Source organism: Mustelus asterias, chromosome 19, assembly GCF_964213995.1.
Source record: "Mustelus asterias chromosome 19, sMusAst1.hap1.1, whole genome shotgun sequence".
NCBI classification, from domain to species: domain Eukaryota; kingdom Metazoa; phylum Chordata; class Chondrichthyes; order Carcharhiniformes; family Triakidae; genus Mustelus; species Mustelus asterias.
The window spans coordinates 11,781,647-11,802,520 of record NC_135819.1 but is presented as its reverse complement, the minus strand read 5'-3'; the positions used below and the strand labels follow the sequence as shown (position 1 = coordinate 11,802,520).

The 20,874-nt window shown below is 46.8% G+C and overlaps 1 protein-coding gene across 1 annotated transcript in view; it reads left to right on the top strand.

Annotated features, from left to right (window-relative positions):
• The first annotated feature begins 337 nt into the window (after positions 1-337).
• Positions 338-20,874, top strand: part of LOC144507765 (complement C3-like) — a 149,353-nt gene continuing 128,816 nt past the window's right edge. The window contains exons 1-4 of the mRNA XM_078235039.1: positions 338-471; positions 3,998-4,184; positions 11,796-11,958; positions 18,763-18,833. Of these exons, the coding sequence (XP_078091165.1) occupies positions 404-471; positions 3,998-4,184; positions 11,796-11,958; positions 18,763-18,833 (489 nt within the window). The 5' untranslated portion in view covers positions 338-403. The remainder of the gene's footprint in view (positions 472-3,997; positions 4,185-11,795; positions 11,959-18,762; positions 18,834-20,874) is intronic.

Below are 20,874 nucleotides of genomic sequence, written 5' to 3'. Positions count from 1 at the left end.
TGGGCAGAGAGGCAACCTGTGATTTTAGGCCCGAGTTCAGCTTTCCTTCATGCATGTGGAATAAAATATTTTCTTGACGTTCGACACGGTCTCCAAGCCTCGACTCATTTTATTTTCCTTCTAATGGCTAACGCGGCCTCATAATTCTACCCCTTCTCATCGTTTGCCAAGGTCCAACCTCGAATTACGGGCAAAAAGCCACCAAATGTCGGGAAATGCCTGCTGTTCCTGGATTTTCGCCAGACTATTGGGTTTAAATTAACTCTTAATTAAACAAATGAATATTTGCCCGTCTTGAAGGGCAAACAGCAGTGCAGATTTCCCAATTGTTAAATATTTAAAGGTCGGATTGAGCTGATGAAATGGTTTTGCAGGATTAGTCGCAGTGAAGCAGTCCATCATCATGAGGAAGATCTTTCTGTTACTTGCTCTGTTGGTCTTCATTCCTGCAATTGTCCAATGTAATCCACTGTAAGTATGAGGGAATGTTTCTATGTTCCGTTTAAATGCGCGCTGTTTTCGATACCATCGAATGTTTCACCTCGGACAGATTCCTAATGTGATCTCACAAGAAGTGGGGAGAGCGATGTTTTCCAGGTTCTTCTGCATCACATAATTTGGCTCACTTTCCAGTTACTTTTGAAGAATCCAGCCCTTTCTCAGATACTTCTTTCTGGCACTAATTTGATAGCTCGTTCCTAGGGCTAGGACGGGCACGATGGGCCACACGGCCTCCTTCATTGCAGCGTTAATGTAAGCCTACTCGTGACGCTAATAAACAGACATGTTTAACATTTGACTGAGGTCTTTCTCCATCACAGATCTAGGGGTGGGATTTTCCAGCTGCCCTCGTCCCCAAACCGGAAAATCCCACCCGAGGTCAACGGACCTTTCCATGGCCCGCCCATTACGATTCCCATGGGAGGCGGGGGGGGGGGGGGGGGGGGGGGGGGGGCGGCGGTGGGACAGGAAAATTTGCCCCCTAGATTTTAGAAACAGAAAGAGCTACTGCCGTCATTTTGAGATCATTCATTTCTTAGGATTGCCAATGAGGCCGGAACGCTTCCCCCGTAATTCTGCTTGAAGCCAGGAGGGATGGTGGCAGGAATATAAAATTGCTGCCTCAACAGGGATTTGCCTCTCCTGTCATTGCTTCTGGAAAGCTGCTCCTGCCCTGCCCACGTGTGGATGGGGTGATGACATGGGATTGGGCTCCTTGGAAGAATTCGCCAATATTCCATGCATTCCTGGTGCCGCGGTGGCAAGCTCCAGGAACCTGCATCAATGACCCTGGATTATCAAAGGGATTTGCAGTGGCCTCCTATCCTTACATTCAGCCCTTCACCTTCTTTTACAAGCTGAAGCTTGCGATTATCGGATGTTCTGAACTTTAGCAGGTTAAAGTCTAACAAGTTTATTTGGTAGCACGAGCTTTCGGAGTGCTGCCCCTTCATCAGATGAGTCACCTGAGGAAGGAGCAGCACTCCGAAAGCTCATGCTACCAAATAAACCTGTTGGACTTTAACCTAGTGTTGTGAGACTTCTTACGGTGCCCACCCCAGTCCAACACCGGCATCTCCACATCTGAACTTTAGCGCCACTGCCTCGTGACATTGCAGAGACAGTCTCTCTCAAATTTCATGGTCAGGTAAATGGCCGCCTACCTCTTAGTAGTGAGAAACCCGCTGGATCCTCTTGTACATGGGGAATGAAATATAATTCCGCTTTCCTGGTTCTGACGGCAATGGAATAAACCCATTGGGACACCGTGCTACTTGGAGAACAATCTTTGTCCGAATCAAAAACAGAAAATGCTGGAAAATCTCAGCAGGTCTGACAGCATCTGCGGAGAGAGAGAATAGAGGCAACGCTTCCAAAAAAAGATCAGAAAAGATTTATACTGAGGAAGGTGGGGGGGGCGGGGGGGTGGGTTGTGGCGGTGGTGGGGACTGTAATAGGACAAAGGGAATGTAAATGAGGGTGAAGGAGGCTGAGAAAGGTGCTAAAAGTGTCCATTAAGTGATCAGAATGTGTGAATGGCAGAACAGAGGTACAGATGGGTAAGGCAGTTGTCCAGAAGGAGGCGGGGGGGGGGGGGGGGGGGTGAGTGGGGCAAGAAGGAGAGCTGGGATGGAGAAGTGAAAAATTGGAAGTGAGAAAGAAGGGTGATCAAAGTGGATGAATGAGATGAGAAGAAGCCATGAAATTAAAGAAAAGGAAATGGGGTGAAGGTGGAGGAGACTGTTGATGCTCTGATGAACTCAATGTTCAGTCCAGAAGGCTGTAAAGCGCCCAATCGGAAGATGAGGTGTTGGAATTGAACTTGGTTCCCTGGCGTTGTGAGGCAGCAGTGCTACCACTGTGCCACCATGCCGCCCCTCCAGTTTACATTGGGGTTCGCTAGAACATTGCAAAAGGCCAAGGATGGACATGTGGACAGGAGAGCAGGGTGGTGTGTGGAAGTGGGAAGCGACAGGAAGGTCTGTGGGTCCTGTTTGCGGACAGACCGAAGATGTTCAGCAAAGCGGTCACTTGGTCTGCGTTTGGACCTCTCCGAGGTACAGTAGACCACATCGTGACCATCGAATGCAATAGACTCAGGGCGAGATTTTACGGCCTTGCTCAGGCGAGACCGAAAATTCCCGCCCGAGGTCAACAGAGATTTCCGTTGCTGGACCCTCGCCCGCTCCCATTTCATGGCTGGTGAGGTGTTAGAGATCCAGTCTAAATGTCCGAATGTTCCCCAACACTTCAGATTGACTTCAAGCAATGGTAATGAAACACAAAGCAAGTTGATAGTTGTGACCAAGTGTCCACAATGGAAATCATCCTTCTCCCTGATAGAATCATAGAAGGAGGCCATTCGGCCCATCGAGTCTGCACCGACCACAATTCCACCCAGACCCCGATCCCCATAACCCTATGTATTGCATTCGCTGTTCCCGATGCGGTAGCAGGGTAGCACAATGGCACAATGGTTAGCACTGCTGCTTCACAGCGCCAGGGACCCGGGTTCGATTCCTGGCTTGAGTCACTGTCTGCGCAGAGTCTGCACATTCTCCCCGTGTCTGTGTGGGTTTCCTCCGGGTGCTCCGGTTTCCTCCCACATGCTGAAAGACATGCTGGGTAGATGCATTGGCCATGCTAAATTCTCCCTCAGTGTACCCAAACAGGGTGTGGCGGCTAGGGGATTTTCACATTAACTTCATTGCAGTGTTAACATAAGCCTACTTGTGACAGTAATAAATAAACTTTAACTTGACTTTATCTCTTTGGACAGTGGGAGGAAACCGGAGCACCCGGAGGAAACCCATCTGGTTCACTAATGTCCTTTAGGGAAGGAAATCTGCCGTCCTTACCCGATCTGGCCTACATGTGACTCCAGAGCCACCACAATGTGGTTGGCTCTCAACTGCCCTCTAAAATGGCCTCCTAGCAAGCCACTCAATTCTAGGGCAACTAGGGATGGGCAATAAATACTGGCCAACCAGCAATGCCCATGTCCCATGAATGGATAAAAGGAAGGGCCTAAATTTGTTGTGGATAAGTGTGAGGTTATCCATTTTGGCAGAAAACATAGATCTAGAATAAGAGGTCACAGGTATAGGTTGAGAGGTGGTAGATTTAACACTGAGATGAGGAGGAACTACTTCTCGCAGAGGGTGGTGAATTTGTGGAACTCGCTGCCCCATCGCGCGGTGGAGTCTGAATCATTGAATGGGTTCAAGAGGGAGATAGATATATTTCTGATTTTAAAAGAGGGATTAGGGGACGTGGGGGACAGGTGGGGAATTGGATTTGAGACCAACGAGAGATCAGCTATGATCTGTTTGAATGGTGGAACAGGTTCGAAGGGCTGAATGGCCTTCTTCAGTTTCTAATTCCTATGTTTCCATGTTCCGATTAAATCAATCCTAAAACCAATCGGGTACATTGATACCAGCGCACTGTACTTATTTCTTTTGATGAAATGGTATTTGTTTACTGATTCTGATAGATACGTACTGACTGCTCCAAATGTTTTGCGGGTTGACAGTGAGGAGAATGCAGTGGTGGAAGCCCACGGTATCGACTCAAACTTAAGAGTTGACATGCACTTGCAATTCTTCCCTCAAAGTAGCAACGTATTTAGAAGCAATGGAACTTTAACACATGATCGTGGCTACCTTTCTCTGCCCATTAAGGTAAGTGAATTGAAAGTTAAGCCCTTACGGTTGTCTGCTCCATGGTTCAGGCACTCTCCAAGGTAGCAGGTTGCATTTGGAATTACCTAGCAAACACTGTCTTGGATCTTGCTGCCAAAATAACAGCGCGTTTAATAATAGCAAAATTCAGCAGAGGCTGTGTGAGGGGATTTCCTGGGGTATCCCCACCCAGGGAGTCTTGTATTCAGCCGAACACAGCTAACACAAAGACTCGCGAAAGACAATATGCAGTTCCATACATTCTTTATTTAACCAACGCGTACTGGGCGAGAGAGAGCCAGAGGAATCCAATTTCTCCCTGAACTTACATCACATGAGCTCCAGGTTTCTGAAGATTCGACCTTCCCGTCCAAGCTGGATGGTCCAATTACATTAATACACCTTATTTACTTTGGCCAATTCCAGCAGAAATTAGAATGTAATTCCTTATCATGTCGGGGAAAAAGATGCAAAAGTCTGAGGTCACGTACCAACTGACTCAAGAACAGCTTCTTCCCTGCTGCTGTCAGACTTTTGAACGGGCCTACCTCGCACTAAGCTGATCTTTCTCTACACCCTAGCTATGACTGTAACACTACATTCTGCACTCTCTCCTTTCCTTCTCTATGAACGGTATGCTTTGTCTGTATAGCGCGCAAGAAACAATACTTTTCACTGTATGCTAATACATGCGACAATAATTAATCAAATCAAATCAGAATTAGGAATTCATTGGTCAACTGAATCCAGAGATTGTTCCCCCCACTGTTGCCTAGTGACCTTACCTCCGCAAATCCGGTAGGTTCAAAGGTCCCTCTTAACACCTGCAGTCCTGGGACTGAGAAGGGAGTCTCTTTCTTGTCTGTTTTCTGAATTCTTTATCGGTGGAGGCTGAATGCGTCTATTTCATTGCAGCGAGAGCTGCATCCTTCCATTCATTTTCAGAAACCTTGGTTGCTTGTAGCTGCCTGGCCTGCCCCTGATAATAGGGTATATTCTCTGTGCTTCATTGTTCCAAAAGAATGTGGTCCGTCTAATTAAGTTCATTTCCCATTATGCCTAGGGGTAAACTGCTTGTTGGCCAAAGCTCACAAGAAAATACAAAAATACATTTTAAATCTACAATACTTGTTCAATAATGATTATATATGTGCTCATACAGATAATACCTTTGTATAGTATATGAGTGAAGCACATTGATATACCTCTGATATATATAAGGTACACTGTGGTCCCTATTTTAAACTAATCTACTTTGTTTTAATTGTCCTTAAAAAGCGGGGGTTTCTGGAGCCCCTGCTGCACGCTGGACGTCTGAAGTAAGAACAGAAAGTGCTGGAGGAACTCAGCAGGTCTGGCAGCAATAGTGGGGCGGCACGGTGGCACAGTGGTTAGCACTGCTGCCTCACAGCGCCAGGGACCAGGGTTCGATTCCCGGGGGCACGGTGGCACAGTGGTTAGCACTGCTGCCTCACAGCGCCAGGGACCCGGGTTCGATTCCCGGCTTGGGTCACTGTCTACACATTCTCCCCCATGTCTGCATGGGTTTCCTCCGGGTGCTCCGGTTTCCTCCCACAGTCTGAAAGACGTGCTGGTTAGGGCGCATTGGCCGTGCTAAATTCTCCCTCAGTGTACCCGAACAGGCACCGGAGTGTGGCGACTGGGGGATTTTCGCAGTAGCTTCATTGCAGTGTTAATGTAAGCCTACTGTGACACTAATAAATTAAAAAAAACACCAGTTTTCAGTCAGGTCCTGACATTTTGCCATTTTTTAGTAAGATTCCATCCTTGGTATGTTATATTTTTAAAATTTTTCTTCGCCGTATGAAGAGTCTTTGGCCTGAGATGTTAGTTCTGCTTCTCAGATCTGCATACTTCCAGCATTTTCTGTTCCTATTTCCCAAGATGGTTGGGGCGGCATTCTCTGACTGCCCTGCAACATATTTCCTGGCCATGGGGGGGTGACATGGCTGTGGTGGGATTTTCTGGTGCTGCCGTTGCCAGTGGGATTTCCCATTGAATTCACCCCATGTAAAGGGTGTTGGTGAGGCCACACCTGGAGTATTGTGTGCAGCTTTGGTGTCCTTATCTGCAGAAGGATGTCCTTGCTATAGGGGGAGTGCAGCGAAGGTTTACCAGGCTGATTCCTGGGATGGCAGGTCTGTCATATGAGGAGAGACTAAGTTGGTTAGGATTATATTCACCGGAGTTTAGAAGAGTGAGAGGGGATCTCATAGAAACGTATAAAATTCTAACAGGGTTAGACAGGGTAGATTCAGAAAGAATGTTCCCAATGGTGGGGGAGTCCACCATTGAGTTTGAGGATAAGAGGTAAACCTTTTAGAACTGAGGTGAGGAGAAATTTCTTCACCCAGAGGGTTGTGAATGTGTGGAATTCACTCCCACAGAAAGTAGTTGAGGTCAAAACATTGTGTGATTTCAAGAAGAAAGTAGATGTAGCTCTTGGGGCTAAAGGGATCAAGGGATATGGGGGGGGATCAGGATATTGAATTCGATGATCAACCATGATCAAAATGAATGGCGGAGCAGGCTCGAAGGGCCAAATGGCCTCCTCTTGCTTCGAGTTTCTGTGCTTCTATATTTCTATGCTGCTGGAAAACCCACGGCGGGGCTGCACGATCAGCGGCAGGACCAGAATACCCCGCCGATGTGAAGAGCCGGAATTTTCCAGCCTTTGAATTTTTTGATGCACAAGCTATTTCACCAATTTCTTTCAAGCTCTAATTATTTTGGGCCTGGCACTGATAATAAATGTCCACAAGAAAAAGATTTGCATTTAGATAGCAACTTCCACAACCTCAGGATATCTCAAAGCATTTTACAGTGAAGGACAGCCCCACAAACAGCTGTTGTGATAACAGTTAAACATGAGCGTCAAACTGATTATGTTCTCATGTCCTTGAAGTGGGTCTTGAATCCACGATCTCCTGATTCAGAGGCTGGCGTATCAGCTGACACCTATAAACTATGGGAACTGAGTTGTTAATGTTGGACGGCACGATGGCACAGTGGTTAGCACTGCTGCCTCACAGCACCAGGGACCCAGGTTCGATTCCCTGCTCGGGTCACTGTCTGTGTGGAGTCTGCACGTTCTCCCCGTGTCTGCGTGGGTTTCCTTCGGTTGCTCCGGTTTCCTCCCACAGTCCAAAGGTGTGCGGGTTAGGTTGATTGACCATGCTAAAAATTGCCCCTTAGTGTCCTGAGATGTGTAGGTTAGAGGGATTAGTGGGTAAATATGTAGGGATATGGGGGTAGGGCCTGGGTGGGATTGTGGTCGGTGCAGACGCGATGGGCTGAATGGCCTCTTTCTGTACTGTAGGGTTTCTATGATTTCTATGATTTCCGAAAAGCGTGCTGATTAGGTGTTTTGGCCGTGCTAAATTCTCCCTCAGTGTTACCCGAACAGGCGCCGGAGTGTGGCGACGAGGATATTTTCACAGTTAATGCACATTCTCCCTGTGTCTGTGTGGATTTCCCCCCACAGTCCAAAGATTTGCAAGTTTGGTGGATTGGCCACGATAAATTGCCCATTAGTGTCAGGGGGATTAGCAGGGTAAATATATGGTATTACAGGGATAGGGCCTGGGTGGGATTGTTGTCGGTGCAGGCTTGATGGGCCGAATGGCCTCCTTTTGCACTATAGGGATTCTACTTAGAGAAGCAAGGACTGATTAGGGACAGTCAGCATGGCTTTGTGGGTGGAAAATCATGTCTCACAAATTTGACTGAGTTTTTGGAAGGGGTAACCAAGAATGTCAATAAGGGCAGTGCAGTTGATGTTGTCTACATGGACTTTAGCAAGGCCTTTGACAAGGTACCGCATGGTAGGTTATTGCATAAGGTTAAATCTCATGGGATCCAGGGTGAGGTATCTAAATGGATACAAAATTGGCTTGATGACAGAAGCCAGAGGGTGGTTGTAGAGGGTTGTTTTTCAAACTGGAGGCCTGTGACCAGCGGTGTGCCTCAGGGATCGGTGCTGGGTCCACTGTTATTTGTCATTGAGATTAATGATTTGGATGAGAATATAGGAGGCATGGTTAGTAAGTTTGCAGATGACACCAAGATTAGTGGCATAGTGGACAGTAAAGAAGGTTATCTCGGATTGTAACGGGATCTTGATCAATTGGGCCAGTGGGCTGACGAATGGCAGATGGAGTTTAATTTAGATAAATGCGAGGTGATGGATTTTGGTAGATTGAACCAGGGCAGGACTTACTCAGTTAATGGTAGGGCGTTGGGGAGAGTTACAGAACAAAGAGATCTAGGGGTACAGGTTCATAGCTGCTTGAAAGTGGAGTCACAGGAGGACAGAGTGGTGAGGAAGGCATTCGGCATGCTTGGTTTCATCGGTCAGAACATTGAATACAGGAGTTGGGACGTCTTGTTGAAGTTGCACAACACATTGGTAAGGCCACACTTGGAATATTGTGTGCAATTCTGGTCACCCTATTATAGAAAGGATATTATTAAACTAGAAAGAGTGCAGAAAAGATTTACTAGGATGCTACCAGGACTTGATGGTTTGAGTTATAAGGAGAGGCTGGATAGACTGGGACTTTTTTCTCTGGAGAGTAGGAGGCTGAGGGGTGATCTTATAGAGGTCTATAAAATAATGAGGGGCACAGATCAGCTAGATAGTCAATATCTTTTCCCAAAGGTAGGGGAGTCTAAAACTAGAGGTCATCGGTTTAAGGTGAGAGGGGAGAGATACAAAAGGGTCCAGAGGGGCAATTTTTTCACACAGATCGTGGTGAGTGTCTGGAACAAGCTGCCAGAGGTAGTAGTAGAGGCGGGTACAATTTTGCCTTTTAAAAAGCGTTTAGACAGTTACATGGGTACGATGGGTATAGGGGGATATGGTCCAAACGTGGGCAATTGGAACTAGCTTAGGGATTTTTTAAAAAAGGGCAGCATGGACAAGCTGGGCCGAAGGGCCTGTTTCCATGCTGTTAACCTCTATGACTCTAAGATTCTATGTTCTCGGGAAGGAAATGGGATGGCACGGTGGCACAGTGGTTAGCAATGCTGCCTCACAGCGCCAGGGACCCGAGTTCAATTCCCGGCTTGGGTCACTGTCTGTGGGGAGTCTGCACATTCTCCCCGTGTCTGCGTGGGTTTTCTCCGGGAGCTCTGGTTTCCTCCCACAGTCCGAAAGATGTGCCGGGGTCACGTTGATTGGGCGTGCTAAATTGCCACTTAGTGTCAGGGGGACTAGCAGGGTAAATACGTGGGGCTATGAGGATTGGGTCTGGTTGGGATTGAGATCGGTGCAGATTCGATGGGCCAAATGGCCTCCTTCTGCACTGTTGGCATTCTGGGATTCTACGATGATTCTATTAAATCTGCTTCCTTTACCTGGTCTGTCTGTCTTTCAAATCTAAATTTACTCTTCACTCTGCCTGAAAGAGCCCAGGACTGGTCTGCCCGCACTGTAGCTCATGAGATCGTGACCCCAATGTGGATCTCGAGGTGAGATTTTAGCACTGTGAGCATGGAGATCAGGCTGATTACTGATGGTTCTGAGGACCCCCCCCCCTAGCTGCTTTCTGTCGTGGGCATGGCAGGACTAACTGCCCTCTGAAATCCAACTGCCAGTCTTGCAAAAAGCTTCGGAATAGGTTGGCATTTACATTATTTTTGGAGGAACCCTGATTTTTTTTTTCAGTTTCTGCCCCCTGCTCAATGGCTGAAGCCTTTCCACAACTCCACAATCGGATCATTCCTCCTTGTAGAAAACATCAGCCTCACTCGGAATGGCGCCCGGATGTGGCCCTTTTCAGCCGGTCGCGCCGGCAGTGCACCCCCGCGGGTTCCCGCCGGCGTGGGGTGACGTCAGTGGGAATTTCCATTGACAGCGGCGGGACTGGAGAATCCCACCATTCGCAAACCACACACCATCTCCGCGGGCGGGAAAGACACAGCTGGAGAATCTCGCCCTGTATGGTTAAGAACAGGATATTTGCTAACAATTCTAGAATGTTCAGCTGGAGAATCTCGCCCTGTATGATTAAGAACAGGATATTTGCTAACAATTCTAGAATGTTCAGCTCTATTCACACCACCTTTGCTGATCGAGCAACCCATCCCTGTTTTGCGCAAGGTTTGGACAGTAACTGACCATCCCAGCAAGAGATGTAACCTTTCCCCACTCTCATTGGCACCACCAATTCCATGGGGATCCCAATTGTGTCGAACTTAACTGGACAGGACAGAGATTGAGTACTCTGCAGACCGCTGGCTCAAATCCTAACCAATCAAAGCTTTTCTACAAATTTCAAGCCAGTAGTGTGACAGCACATTCATCTCCAACCTTTTTCACTATCTAGGTCAGAGAGTCACGCCCTTAACTCCGTGGATCAGGGGTGAAGAGCGCATTGCCCACAGGTTCAGCACACCAAGCTTAGTTCAACATTGCCTCTCTCCCACCCTCATCCCATTTACTGTGCCAGGGACCCGGGTTCTATTCCGGCCTCAGGTGACTGCCATTGTGGAGTTTGCACCCTCTCCCCAGTGTCTGAGTGGGTTTCCTTTGGGAGCTCTGGTTTCCTCCCACACTCCAAAGATGTGCGGGTTAGGTGGATTGGCCGTGCTAAATTGCTCTATAGTATCCAAAGATGAGCGGGTTAGGTGGATTGGCCATGCCAAATTGCCCCTTAGTGACCCAAGATGTGCAGGTTAGGTGGATTGGCCATGCTAAATTGCCCCTTAGTATTCAAAGATGAGTGGGTTAGGTGGATTGGCCATGCCAAATTGCCCCTTAGTGACCCAAGATGTGCAGGTTAGGGGGATTGGCCATGCTAAATTGCCCCTTAGTGACCCAAGATGTGCAGGTTAGGTGGATTGGCCATGCTAAATTGCCCCTTAGTATCCAAAGATGAGCGGGTTAGGTGGATTGGCCATGCCAAATTGCCCCTCAGTGACCCAAGATGTGCAGGTTAGGTGGATTGGCCATGCTAAATTGCCCCTTAGTATCCAAAGATGAGCGGGTTAGGTGGATTGGCCATGCCAAATTGCCCCTTAGTGACACAAGATGTGCAGTTAGGTGGATTGGCCATGCTAAATTGCCCCTTAGTGACCCAAGATGTGCAGGTTAGGTGGATTGGCCATGTTAAATTGCCCCTTCCTGTCCAAAGATGTGCAGGTTAGGTGGATTTGCCATGATAAATTGCCTCTTAGTGTCCAAAGATGTACGGGTTAAGTGGATTTGCCATTCTAAATTGCCTCTTAGTGTCAGGGGGTTTACCAGGGTAAATACATGGGGTCATGGGGATAGGGCCCGGGTGGGATCGTTGTTAGTGCAGGCTCGATGGGCTGAATGGCCTCCTTCTGCAGTGTAGGGTTTCAATGATTCTCTGATACCCAATGAAGAAGGATAGAAGCTACAATTTCATCGGAACAGCGGAGAGGGAGTGACGCCTATTCTAGAGTGAGAGACCAGAGAATGAGCTGAAATTAGACTTTATTATAATTAAAATAAGCAGGTAAAGATTTAAGGAATTTCCAACAGTTGAGAGTTTTGCGTCAATAGGATCAGTTGCAAAGCTAAATTTATTTTAATGTATACTTCTCTGTATGTTTCCTTTCCAGATACCCAGAGATAGAATTCCAACAGAAACTCCATTGCCCCAGTACGTGGTGTTGGAAGCATCATCATCAGCTTTTCACCTGAAGAGAAATATCCTTATTTCATATCAAATTGGACACATATTTATCCAGACTGATAAACCAATCTATACCCCAACTCAAGATGGTAACTATAGCTGCATGTCCCTCCCAGTAACAAGCATTGCTGAAGGTGTGGGATATGAAAAATGGGGTGACGAAGCCATTACTCGTCAAGTTGAGGAATGTTGGGAATTTTCTTTTTATTCATTTATAGGATGTGGACGTCACTGGCTGGGCCAGCATTTATTGCCCATTTATTTGCCCTTGGAGAGCAGTTAAGAGTCAACCACATTGCTGTGGCTCTGGAGTCACATGTAGGCCAGACCGGGTAAGGACGGCAGATTTCCTTCCCTAAAGGACATGAGTGAACCAGATGAGCTTTTCCGACAATGGTTTCATGGTCATCAGTAGATTCTTAATTCCAGATTTTTTTTTTTTACTGAACTCAAATTTCACCATCTGCTGTGGCGGGTTTCGAACCCCGGTCCCCAGAACATTAGCTGAGTTTCTGGATTAATAGTCTAGGCTAATACCACTAGGACATTATCTCTCTTCCACTTTCTTCCATTGGGAAAAAGATACAAAATTCTGAGATTACATACCAACTGACTCAAGGGCCGGCATTCTCAGTTGGCCTCGAGTGGGATTGTAAAAAACTCGGGCGGATGTGCCAGTAAAATTCCACCCAAGAACAGCTTCTTCCCTGCTGCCATCAGACTTTTGAATGGACCTACCATATAGAACATAGAACAGTACAGCACAGAACAGGCCCTTCGGCCCACGATGTTGTGCCGAGCTTTATCTGAAACCAAGATCAAGCTATCCCACTCCCTATCATCCTGGAGTGCTCCATGTGCCTATCCAATAACGGCTTAAATGTTCCTAAAGTGTCACTCCACTATCACTGCAGGCAGTCCATTCAACACCCCAACCACTCTCTGCGTAAAGAACCTACCTCTGATATCCTTCCTGTATCTCCCACCACGAACCCTATAGTTATGCCCCCTTGTAATAGCTCCATCCACCCGAGGAAATAGTCTTTGAACGTTCACTCTATCTATCCCCTTCATCATTTTATAAACCTCTATTAAGTCTCCCCTCAGCCTCTCCCGCTCCAGAGAGAACAGCCCTAGCTCCCTCAACCTTTCCTCATAAGACCTACCCTCCAAACCAGGCAGCATCCTGGTAAATCTCCTCTGCACTCTTTCCAGTGCTTCCACATCCTTCTTATAGTGAGGTGACCAGAACTGCACACAATATTCCAAATGTGGTCTCACCAAGGTCCTGTACAGTTGCAGCATAACCCCACGGCTCTTAAATTCCAACCCCCTGTTAATAAAAGCTAACACACTATAGGCCTTCTTCACAGCTCTATCCACTTGAGTGTCAACCTTTAGAGATCTGTGGATATGGACCCCAAGATCTCTCTGTTCCTCCACAGTCTTCAGAACCCTACCTAAGCTAATCTTCCTCTTCACCCTATCAATGACTGTAACACTACATTCTGCATGTTCTCCTTTCCTTCTCTATGAATGGTATGCTTTGTCTGTATAGCAAGAAACAATAGTTTTCACTGTATGCTAATACATGCGACAATAATAAATCAAATCAAATCAACTCGGATCCCCATGAATGGAAATGGAACCCTTCCAAATTCAGGAATAATAACGTCTACATTAAATACATTTCTTCACAAAAAGCGTCTTCTGGAAATGATGATTGATACTGGATTGGTTTTTAAATTTAAATTTGGTTGAATTCTGTGAACCAGAAGTGTAACCCAAGAAAAGGAGTAGAATTGGCCATTCTGCCCCTTAAGCTTGCTTCTCCATTTAATCTGATCATGCCTGATCTGCCTTAACCACTGTTGCAGCTGTATAAGGTGCTGGTGAGGCCACACCTGGAGTACTGTGTACAGTTTTGGTCTCCTTGCTTGAGAAAGGATAAACTGGCACTGGAGGGGGTGCAGAGGAGATTCACTAGTTTGGTTCCAGAGTTGAGAGGATTGGCTTATGAGGAGAGACTGAGTAGAGTGGCGCCATACCCATTGGAATTCAGAAGAATGAGGGGAGATCTTATAGAAACATATAAGATTATGAAGGGAATAGATAAGATAGAAGCAGGGAAGTTGTTTCCACTGGCGGGTGAAACTAAAACTAGGGGGCATAGCCTCAAAATAAGGGGAAGTAGATTTAGGACTGAGTTGAGGAGGAACTTCTTCACACAAAGGGTTGTGAATCTGTGGAATTCCCTGCCCAGTGAAGCAGTTGAGGCTACTCATTGAATGTTTTTAAGGCAAGGATAGATACATTTTTGAACTGTAAAGGAATTAAGGGTTATGGTGAGCGGGCGGGTAAGTGGAGCTGAGTCCACGAAAAGATCAGCCATGATCTTATTGAATGGCGGAGCAGGCTCGAGGGGCCAGATGGCCTACTCCTGCTCCTAGTTCTTATGTTCTTAACTCCCCATGTGACATAACCAACACACTCGAGGGGCAAAATAAGATGTTAATCAACATTAATAGACAAATGCACTGAAGGATATGGCTTAAAATACAAAAGTTAATAACATGGCTGCAGTATTTTGAATTGTTGCCAGAATGCCGAGTGCAGGAAGATACGAGAGATCCTTGGATTGCCTATATTCTGGAAGGAAACCTTCAGGCACATAGCTGCCTTTTCAGACTGTAAGTATCTGATACACAGGGCGGGATTTCATGGCCTCGTTCATCCCGAAACCATAAAACCCCGCCCAAGGTGAACAGACCTTCTCATGGTCCGCCCCTCGCCTGCATTTCTTTCAGTTGAGCTTCTAGGCTACCCAGTAATGGAGGATCCACACGCTACTGGAAGAGTGGGGGAAAGGCAGGTATATGCAGTTAGATAACAGGTGAGCCACTCGATGGGGTGAATTTTCCCGTTCCTGCCATGGGAATTGGAACGGGAGAGAGGTGGATCATGAAAAGATCCGTTGACCTCGGGCGGATTTTCCAGTTTCAGGGTGAGAGCAACTGGAAAATCCCGCCCCATTCCTGAGCCGCTTGATTTGATTGGCTGCTGCTGTTCCTATCTCTCTTTTATCTGCGATGCATTCACATTCTCGACAGCATCTCAATGCTCCCAACTCAATCTTAGAAACGCAATTCTTCCTGAGCCACTGGAATGTATTTTCCATCAGACCTTCTGAATCAGAAGGTCATTTTTGTGAGTGTGAGTGTGTGTGTGTGTGTGTCCCATGTCTGTGTGTGTGTGTGCGCTTGTGCGTGTGTGTGTGTCCGTGTGTCCATGTGTGTATGTGTCCATGTGTGCGTGTGTGTGAGTCAGAGTGTGCGTGTGTGTGTGTCCGTGTGTGTGTCCACATGTGTGTGTCCATGTGTGTGTCCGTGTGTGTGTCCATGTGTGCGTGTGTGTGTGTCAGAGTATGGGTGTGTCCATGTGTGTGTGCGTGCCCATGTGTGTGTGTGTGTGTCCGTGTGTGTGTGCGTTGTGCATGTGTTTCTGTGTGCGTGTGTCCATGTGTGCGTGTGTGCGTGTCAGAGTGTGCGCGTGTGCGCGTGTGTGTGTCCACATGTGTGTGTGTCCGTGTGTGTGTCCACGTGTGTGTGTGACCGTGTGTGTGTCCTTGTGTGCGTGTGTGCCCATGTGTGTGTGTGTCCGTGTGTGTGTCCATGTGTGTGTCCATGTGTGCATGTGCTTGTGTGTCCATGTGTGTGTCCGCGTGTGTGCCCATGTGCGTGTCAGAGTGTGCGCATATGTGCATGTGTGTCTGCGTGTGCGTGTGTGTGTGTGTCTGTGTGTATGTCCACGTGTGTGTGTGACCGTGTGTGTGTCCTTGTGTGCGTGTGTGCCCATGTGTGTGTGTGTGTGTCCGTGTGTGTGTCCATGTGTGTGTCCATGTGTGCATGTGCTTGTGTGTCCATGTGTGTGTCCGCGTGTGTGCCCATGTGCGTGTCCCTGTGTGCGCATATGTGCATGTGTGTCTGTGTGTGCGTGTATGTGTGTGTCTGTGTGTATGTCCGTATGTGCATGTCTGTGTGTGTGTGTGAGAAAGTAGAGGCGTTGCTGGGCTTTCTTAACTATAGTGTCAGCATAGGGGGACCAGGACAGGTTGTTGGTGATCTGGACACCGAGAAACCTGAAGCTTTCAACCATTTCCACTTCATCCCCATTGATGTAGACAGGGGCATGTTCTCCACTACACTTCCTGAAGTCGATGGCTATCTCCTTCTCTACTTTTTATCTCTACTTTCTCAGAAGATTAAAGAAATTTGGCATGTCAGCTACGACTCTCACCAACTTTTACAGATGCACCATAGAAAGCATTCTTTCTGGTTGTATCACAGCTTGGTATGGCTCCTGCTCTGCCCAAGACTGCAAAATACTATAAAACGTCATGAATGTAGCCCAATCCATCACGCAAACCAACCTCCCATCCACTGACTCTGTCTACACTTCCCGCTGCCTCGGCAAAGCAGCCAGCATAATTAAGGACCCCACGCACCCCGGACATTCTCTCTTCCACCTTCTTCCATCGGGAAAGAAATACAAAAGTCTGAGGTCACGTACCAACCGACTCAAGAACAGCTTCTTCCCTGCTGGTGTCAGACTTTTGAATGGACTTACCTCGCATTAAGTTGATCTTTCTCTACACCCTAGCTATGACTGTAACACTGCTTTCTGCACTCTCTCGTTTCCTTCTCTATGAACGGCATGCTTTCTCTGTATCGCGTGCAAGAAACAATACTTTTCACTGTATACTAATACATGTGACAATAATAAATCAAATTTTTAAAAAGTCTTTTGTTTTACTGACATGGAGAGCGAGATTGGCTGCCTCATTCCAATATTATTCAATTCCCATTGAAGTGGTGGAGGCTACCTCGTTGAATATGTTTAAATCACGGGTGGATAGATTTCTGATCGATAAGGGAATTAAGGGATATGGGGATCAGGCGGGTAAGTGGAACTGATTCGCTTCAGATCAGCCATGATCTTATTGAATGGCGGGGCAGGCTCGAGGGGCCAGATGGCCTACTCCTGCTCCTATTTCTTATGTTCTTATTACAACAGTAACTACATTTAAAAGTACCTCACTGACTTGTAAAAGTGCTTTGGGCATCCTGTGATTGTAAAAGGTGCTACAGAAATGCAGGTTTCTTTTCCTTCTCATATACTTTGTGTATTCATTGCGTTGGGGGGAGGCAGTGGTGTAGTGGTATTGTCGCTGGGCTGGTAATCCAGAGATGTAGGGTAATGCTCTTGGGACCTGGGCTCGAATCCCGCCATGGATGGTGGAATTTGAATTCAATAAAAAAAAATCTGGAATTAAGAATCTACTGATGACCGTGAAACCATTGTCAGAAAAACTCATCTGGTTCACTAATGTCCTTTCGGGAAAGAAATCTTCCTTCCTTACCCGGTCTGGCCTCCGCGTGACTCCAGAGACACAGCAATGTGGTTGACTCTCAACTGCCCTACTAGGGATGGGCAATAAATGCTGACCATGGGCGGCACGGTAGCACAGTGGTTAGCACTGCTGCTTCACAGCTCCAGGGTCCTGGGTTCGATTCCCGGCTCGGGTCACTCTCTGTGTGGAGTTTCCACATTCTCCTCGTGTCTGCGTGGGTTTCCTCCGGGTGCTCCGGTTTCCTCCCACAGTCCAAAGATGTGCAGGTTAGGTTGATTGGCCAGGTTAAAAATTGCCCTTTAGAGTTCTGAGATGCGTAGGTTAGCGGGATTAGTGGGTAAATATGTGGGGGTAGGGCCTGGGTGGGATTGTGGTCGGTGCAGACTCGATGGGCCGAATGGCCTCCTTCTGCACTGTAGGGTTTCTATGATTTCTATGACCAACCAGCAACATCCATGTCCTGTAAATGAATTCTAAAAAAATATATTTTTAATTTGTTTTCTTTCTACCTTTTAAAGTTTTAAGTTTCTTTATTAGTGTCACAAGTAGGCTCACATTCACATTATAATGAAGTTACTGTGGAACTCCCCTAGTCGCCACACTCCGGTGCCTGTTCGGGTAACACTGAGGGAGAATTTAGCACGGCCAATGCACCCTAACCAGCACGTCTTTCAGACTGTGGGAGGAAACCGGAGACACCCGGAGGAAACCCACGCAGACATAGGGAGAATGTGCAGACTCAATGGACGGGATTTCATGGCCTCTCTTGTCCCGAAACCGTAAAATCCCGCCTGAGGACAACAGACCTTTCCACTGTCCGCCCCTCGCCCGCTCCAATTCCCAAAGAACAAAGAAAGCTAAAGCACAAGAACAGGCCCTTCAGCCCTCCATGCACCGAGCATGCTGCCTAACTGAACTAAACCCCCCGTCCCTTCCGGGGACCATATCCCTCTATTCCCATCCTATTCATGTATTTGTCAAGATGCCCCTTAAAACTCACTACCGTATCTGCTCCCACTACCTCCCCCGGCAGCGAGTTCCAGGCACCCACCACCCTCTGTGGAAAAAGCTTGCCTCGTACATCTCCTTTAAACCTTGCCCCTCACACCTTAAATCTATGCCCCTTAGTAATTGACTCTTTCACCCTGGGAAAAAGCTTCTGACTATCCAGTCTGTCCATGCCTCTCATAATCTTGTAGACTTCTATCAGTTCGCCCCTCAACCTCCGTCGTTCCAGTGAGAACAAACCAAGTTTCTCCAACCTCTCCTCATAGCTAATGCCCTCCATACCAGGCAACATCCCGTGACAGGTGGGATGGTTAAATTCTGGCCAATGTCAAGCCAGACTTCGCTCATTGATATTTTTATACATTTAGTAGGGTTATTTATCCTGTGATTTTATCTGTTCTTTAATGTGTATTTCAGAACACATAAATAAAAAAGTTTTATCACTGAATTAATCATTGTTTTCTAATTTCTTTAGTTCTTTACCGTTTACTATCTGTCAACAATGAAATGAAACCTATCACAAGACCCATTCTTGTTAACTTTCTGGTAAGTTATATTCATTTTGTTATACAGCTTTAAGTTAAACATCTTCCAAGCATTCCAGTTTAATGACAGTAACTCAATTATGTCTTTATTTAACACTTCTACTCCCAACTCAAACATAAACAGTTGCAACTCATTAACTCTTTACCAAACTTTAACTCTAACTGAACATCAACTATCAACTGAACTTTAACTCTTAAACTGCACTTTAACTGTACATCAATTTTAACTATTTAACTGAAAGTAGATACTACCGAGTTTAGGGAAATCTTGGCCAAGGAATATCCTCAATGTAGAATCTATCTTCTCCTTCTCTGAAGCATCCTTCAGGGCACAAGTCTTCTCCTTGCGATGGTTGGTCTCTTCGACTTATCGCTGCCAAACAAAGGACTTGCACACGTCTCCTTATCCACAATTCTCCACTCACTTTTGGAAAATTCTCTGTCATCCAGCCAATTGTGTAACCAGAAACTGATCACATGGCTTGAACATCCAATGAAATTACTTTTGAACGCCGCCAGTACACTTAGTTCACTTGACATGTACCATTACATAGCAACCATATAAATCAGAGCCATGTTGTCTTAGCTAGTGTAAACAACTTCCCTTATCTGGGAAGCTTCAGATCACAGGTCCCAGACCAGAGCCTCTTTAAGACCTACATCTGGTTTTAAGCTATAAATTGGCCAAAATTCCCAGCATGCTTAGCTCTCAGCCATATAACCATTTTAAAGCCACTACTGCCATTATTGTTGTGAAAACATTGTTGTAGCCGTTCTTCCTCTGTCCACAATTTATATGATGTGGAGATGCCGGCGTTGGACTGGGGTAAACACAGTAAGAAGTTTAACAACACCAGGTTAAAGTCCAACAGGTTTATTTGGTAGCAAAAGCCACACAAGCTTTCGGAGCTGCAAGCCCCTTCTTCAGGTGAGTGGGAATTCTGTTCACAAACAGTTCACAAACAATTTATATTGCAAGCAAAGTGAGATCCTCTTGCAACATGCTTAACGTAGTGGATTTGTTGAGCTCAGTTTGTAAAGGCAGTTCCCAGGTTAGAGCTATTAGGGCGGGGAGTGAGGCCAGTCAGGTGTCCATTCTAATCCCTGGGCAGTTTTGAATGACCCGATTTCAACCAGGGTCACACCAACAACTTTCATTTGTATAGTACCTCCAGCATCCCAAAGCACTTCACAGCAGCACGATCAGATAAAAGCCAAGTCCAACTGAAGTGATGTTAGGGCAGGTGTTGAGATAGTTTTTAAGATGCGTCTTAAAGGAGGGGAGAGAGAGAGAGAAGTAGAGGGGTGGAGTTCTTGTGGGGAATTCCAGAGCTTAACATTCATAGAATCATAGAATCCCTACAGTGCAGAAGGAGGCCATTTGGCCCATTGAGTCTGCACCTTCTCTCCCACAGAGCAAATTACCCAGGCTGTAACCCCACATATTTACCCCACTAATTCCCCTGACCTATATATCTTGGGCCACTAAGAGTCAATTTAACATGGCAAATACACCTAACCTGCATATCTTTGGACACTAGGGGCCCTATTTTACCATTGCGTCGCGCCCGTTTTCGGGCGTGAAAACGTCGTAAAGTCGGGTGTGAGCCCATTAACGCGATCCGCGCCCATGTCCGCGCAGATTGCCACTTTACTGAGACCTGGGAATGGCCGCAATCCGATTCACGCCTGAAACGGACGCAACGGTGATTTAAATGCATTTGCATGCATTTAAATTGAATTAATGAACTGCCCGTCCAAATTTATCAGCATTTCCCCCTTTACCGCCACGTTTGCCAATCCGGAATCGGGCTGAAATGGACCTGCTGAATAAAAGTCTGAATCGGGCGCTCCAACTGGTGAAGAGGCGAGTTTCAAGCTTCCAACGGCTCTCTGACTCAGATCAGTGGTGGGGGGGGGAAGAGGGAGGCAGGTCAGATCATTCTCTGGTGAGGGGGTGGGGAGGGAGGAGGAGGCGGGTCAGATGTTCCTCTGGGGTGGGGTGGGGGGAGTGAGGCCAGACCATTCTCTAGGCGGGTAAG